The following is a 4004-nucleotide window of genomic DNA, read 5'->3' on the forward strand; positions in this document are numbered from 1 at the left end:
ACCAGCATGTGTCACGCCACTTGACACGATGGGGACTAGCGAAGCAGGGGCTCTGGACTTTAGGTGCCACACTGCTTGAGGTCAACAGAGCAAAACGTGAGTCCTTGCGTTAACAAAGAAAGTTTAACATTGATTTATATTGTTTGATTAAACCTATTTTGTAGGGTTTCTGAAAACGACATACATGAACCAGCTTGTCTTCGAACCAGACAACCAGCAATCCTACGAGCCTCTCTGAATTTCATTTAACTGAAACCATAATATGTTATCAGCTCATAGACTATGTAGAATAAAATGAGGGCTATGATCCAGCCAACGTGCTCCTGCGCCACTCACGCACAGTCATGAGTATCAACATTTGCTCTCCTGGTAGCAAAACGAATATCATCAGAAGACTTAAAAAATGGACTGCTTTGTGTTTCCATCTTATCCGCCATAGACTAGCCAAATTTGTCGCTGGATGGGATGTTTCCACTCAGAGTAAGAGTATACGAGACAATAAAACGGAGCGATATCTCTGGCGATTTTCTTGCTCCCTATCGGTAAACAAATCAGATGGAAGCAATCATGTTTATGTAGGGAAGATAATCGCGGAGATTGCCCTATGTAGGGAAGATAATCGCCGAGATTGCAGGGCAGTTAAGGCCGCGTGTCACATGCAGGAAGAAATTCCCGAGTTCAGCGGAAGGGAAGTATAAATAATAAAGCAAGGCTGCTCGCACTACCCCATTGACGCCCTGCATAGGTCTCTTTCTTCTCTCTCTGGCCGATCCTTTGTGGGCACGTTCATCAGTCGTGGAAGAGAACCTGTATACGTTGGGGAAACGACGGCAGCCGGGACGGGCTCACCGGTGTAAAGCACCTCAAGGCCGTCCTCTCGGCGACGCTGCGCTACGGTCGCCGTTGCCTCTGCGCTCCACTCGCCATGTCCGTCGCACCCGCCGAGGTGAGCTCCTTGCATTCACGTATTAGCAACAAGCGGATCAGCTTCCACAGGTGCTATATAAACAACCACCACATTTTTTATTCAATTAAGCTTTACTTATGTCTATGTTGTTTCAGATGGATCTGAATGAGATAAAAGAAAATGCATGTGCTATTAATTTTACTGAAATGAAGGAATACATCATGTCCTTCCCTAGCAAAACCAAGTTAGTGAATATCCATGACACAACCTTGACACATCGAGATTTGGAATGTCTTTTAGAAGATGAGATATGGGTGGAGAGCGAGGTCAGCTAAAATATATTCCGATGATCATACTTACACACTTCAAGAATGTCTAATTTATTTGTTACTTTTTCTACTATAGGTCATAAATGCATATATTTACTGCCTAAGGGTCCAGGATAAATTTTGTACAGCGGGTGCACGTGTATTCTTGGAAACTACATATGATTCAGGAATACTTAAGCGAGATGGTGAAATTCCTATAAGCCTTGAGAGTCATCACCACATGGTTGAAAAGGTGCTTAAGTATCTACAGCATGACATGGTTAGACTAATTTTCCTACCTATGGTTCTATCATTTGTTATCAATTTGTTTACCTAGCCGGGGCAACGACTTGTATATTATGTGTCAGTTGTTCATTCCAATCAATATGAACCAAACGCATTGGTATCTATCTGTTGTCAATATCGAACAACGCGAGATACAAGTACTCGATTCTTTTGGTTCTCGAATGAGCCGAGCTGATCTACAACTTACGGTATGATTTTACTATATCTGTACTTGGAATTCATGCATTTAGTTTCACCTATATTATCATACTCTTTTTCCTATTTAACAGCTTCAGGGGCTTGAGGCGCATCTAAAGATTGCTTCTAAGATGAATGGGTTTAACCTAGGTACTTGGCCAGATATTGATGTAACTAGATGGACTATAAAAGAGTATATTCAAGATCGAATTCAATCTGATGGGTATGTTTGAAATCATCACATGAGAAAATGCGAAATGAGAGCAGCAGTAACAATTATTGATTATTATTCAACAATTCCTTATGTTTGCTTATTACTAATGTGCCCAATATTTTTAACCAATAGATCATCTTGCGGCTTGTTCATGCTACAATTCATTGAATACTGGACAGGACACAAACTGTCACATCCTGTTACACAGGTAATTCGTGAAGGATGACAAAAGTGTATTGCATATCTAATTCAATGTTGTAATATATTGATTCTAATTATTTTTTTGCAGGAAGATGTCAAACCCTTCAGGCAAAAAGTAGCAATCATTCTCCATGAATCAGATCTGAACGATATAAAAGGAACTCCTGAGTACCATAATCCAGCAGACGATATAATAGATACTGACGGTGTTGAAATATTGGACCCGCCACCTGCCATGGTTGTTCTGAGAATGCCACTTAATAAAAATGAGCTACTTTGCAAACTTCGAGGTCATATCATGTCCATTCATAATGCAGATTCCCGAGAGTAAGTCAACTTTCAAAATAACAATATCTGCATTTATGTATATTATTTTTTCACTATATCGTTGATGCTATGGTTTATTTGATAGGAAAGAATGGATCCGTAGCTCCAAGCCCTACCCACTAAGTATAAGTCTTAGACAACTACAAGACTTACTAAAGAATACACGGGCTATTGATGTCGACAGTTTTAACATGGCTGTTCGAGTAAATGCTACAGACGACATTCAATGGGCTAAAGACACTCCATATCACTATATGGATCTCAGATTTTCTGTAAGTTATTAAAATATCATAATACTTATTTTTTACGGCGACGAGCACATATAATTGCAACCATAAACGCATAGAATGTTAATAATCCTTTACTTTCCTCTCAGATGATACTAAATGACTACACAAGATCCAAAACTCCGTTTACCATTTGATGCCCAACGCTACATTATTGCAAAACTATTTCATTGTTGGCCTGATATGTGCTTTGACGTCTCGGTGTGCAAGTTGGTAGTCATACTTCCCATCTCTGTGTGTGCTTTTCACCCCCGTATTTTATTTCTAAAGCCTACTTCACACAGATTTTGTTGCCGTTTTGTACAACCGGTCGCTTCATCCTCTTCCTGTTCGACCTATTGGATAGAACAATCACTATACTCGACCCTCTTCCCCTATCGGATGCATGGAAAAAGAATCCTTCACAGAAGGACATATTTAAGATTCAATGTATTTCATTCCATCTAAACATAGCATTACAAGATGCAATTCCTGGCTGGAATGATGATGTTTTTAGATGGCGTCGCATCATATCAATTGGAGTTCCAAAAAACCCAAACAGGTTATAACCTTAACATTCCAATTATTTGACCATATTTTCATCTATCATATTGCTAATAACATTTACTCCTATGCAGCAATATGTCTGGGTTTTTAGTTTTAAAGATTATGCGCACGTGGCATGATCATGAACATGGATTACCTGTTGTCCCGGTGAGTACTCTACATTCACCATTCATGTGTCCTTTTAGATGTGAGCCTTGCATGACAGCATAATTCACGTGCAGGACGATTATGACCTACAGAATCAGGTGTTGGTACACTTGCTGTCGTACAAGGACAATGAATGCGTAGAAAATATTCCACAAGTCGTGCGTGATTTGGTGAAGAGAATTGGGATAAACTTTTTTTAGTCGGAGAATCATATGTGTTATTTTATTACAACAGCGACGATCAATTAAGGCGCTTGAGGATATTGGTTATTATAAGGTTTCAGTAAGATGCATTGCTGGAGCAAAATGTAAGTTTAATTACCAAAAGCATACCGTGTGATGTTGCAAGTTACTGAAATCCCAGACAGATCTTGAGAAACCAAGAATGACATTACCACCTGTTCCTCCATCGACACCTGCAATATTTTGGTAATTATAACGAAATTCTGGGTGCATCAAAACTAGACTAAGTAGCAGAAAATAACTTCGGCTATTAGAAACATTTTGACATTGTGCAGATGGCACAGTATAAATCTACGATGATTTTTCACAGCATCCGGAGCTAAATGAAAGACTGCAGGCACA

At 39.5% G+C, this 4004-nt stretch overlaps 1 protein-coding gene across 2 annotated transcripts; it reads left to right on the forward strand.

Annotated features, from left to right (window-relative positions):
• The first annotated feature begins 383 nt into the window (after positions 1 to 383).
• LOC123493994 (uncharacterized) lies at positions 384 to 3798 on the forward strand. Of its 2 annotated transcripts, XM_073500035.1 has the most exons (11): positions 562 to 946; positions 1063 to 1233; positions 1313 to 1709; positions 1791 to 1921; positions 2045 to 2120; positions 2202 to 2440; positions 2526 to 2712; positions 2817 to 2940; positions 3012 to 3268; positions 3345 to 3420; positions 3495 to 3798. In XM_073500035.1, exons 3-8 carry the CDS (start codon positions 1575 to 1577, stop codon positions 2862 to 2864), a joined length of 816 nt encoding a protein of 271 aa, XP_073356136.1. In that variant the 5' UTR covers positions 562 to 946; positions 1063 to 1233; positions 1313 to 1574; the 3' UTR covers positions 2865 to 2940; positions 3012 to 3268; positions 3345 to 3420; positions 3495 to 3798. The 2 variants fall into 2 exon arrangements, with proteins under 2 accessions (XP_073356135.1, XP_073356136.1); XM_073500034.1 differs by having other exon boundaries at positions 384 to 1709; positions 2817 to 2936.
• The last annotated feature ends 206 nt before the right edge of the window (positions 3799 to 4004 follow it).

The sequence above is a fragment of the Aegilops tauschii genome, chromosome 5, assembly GCF_002575655.3.
Source record: "Aegilops tauschii subsp. strangulata cultivar AL8/78 chromosome 5, Aet v6.0, whole genome shotgun sequence".
In the NCBI taxonomy this organism is placed as follows: Eukaryota; Viridiplantae; Streptophyta; class Magnoliopsida; order Poales; family Poaceae; genus Aegilops; species Aegilops tauschii.

What these genes read in the sequence shown, in the direction of transcription:
- LOC123493994 (XM_073500034.1), top strand. Translation starts at nt 1,575, where the DNA reads ATGTGTCAGTTGTTCATTCCAATCAATATGAACCAAACGCATTGGTAT. An exon ending in CATAATGCAGATTCCCGAGA is followed by an intron (nt 2,441 to 2,525) that starts GTAAGTCAACTT and finishes TTTATTTGATAG; the next exon opens with GAAAGAATGGATCCGTAGCT. An exon ending in ATATGGATCTCAGATTTTCT is followed by an intron (nt 2,713 to 2,816) that starts GTAAGTTATTAA and finishes CTTTCCTCTCAG; the next exon opens with ATGATACTAAATGACTACAC.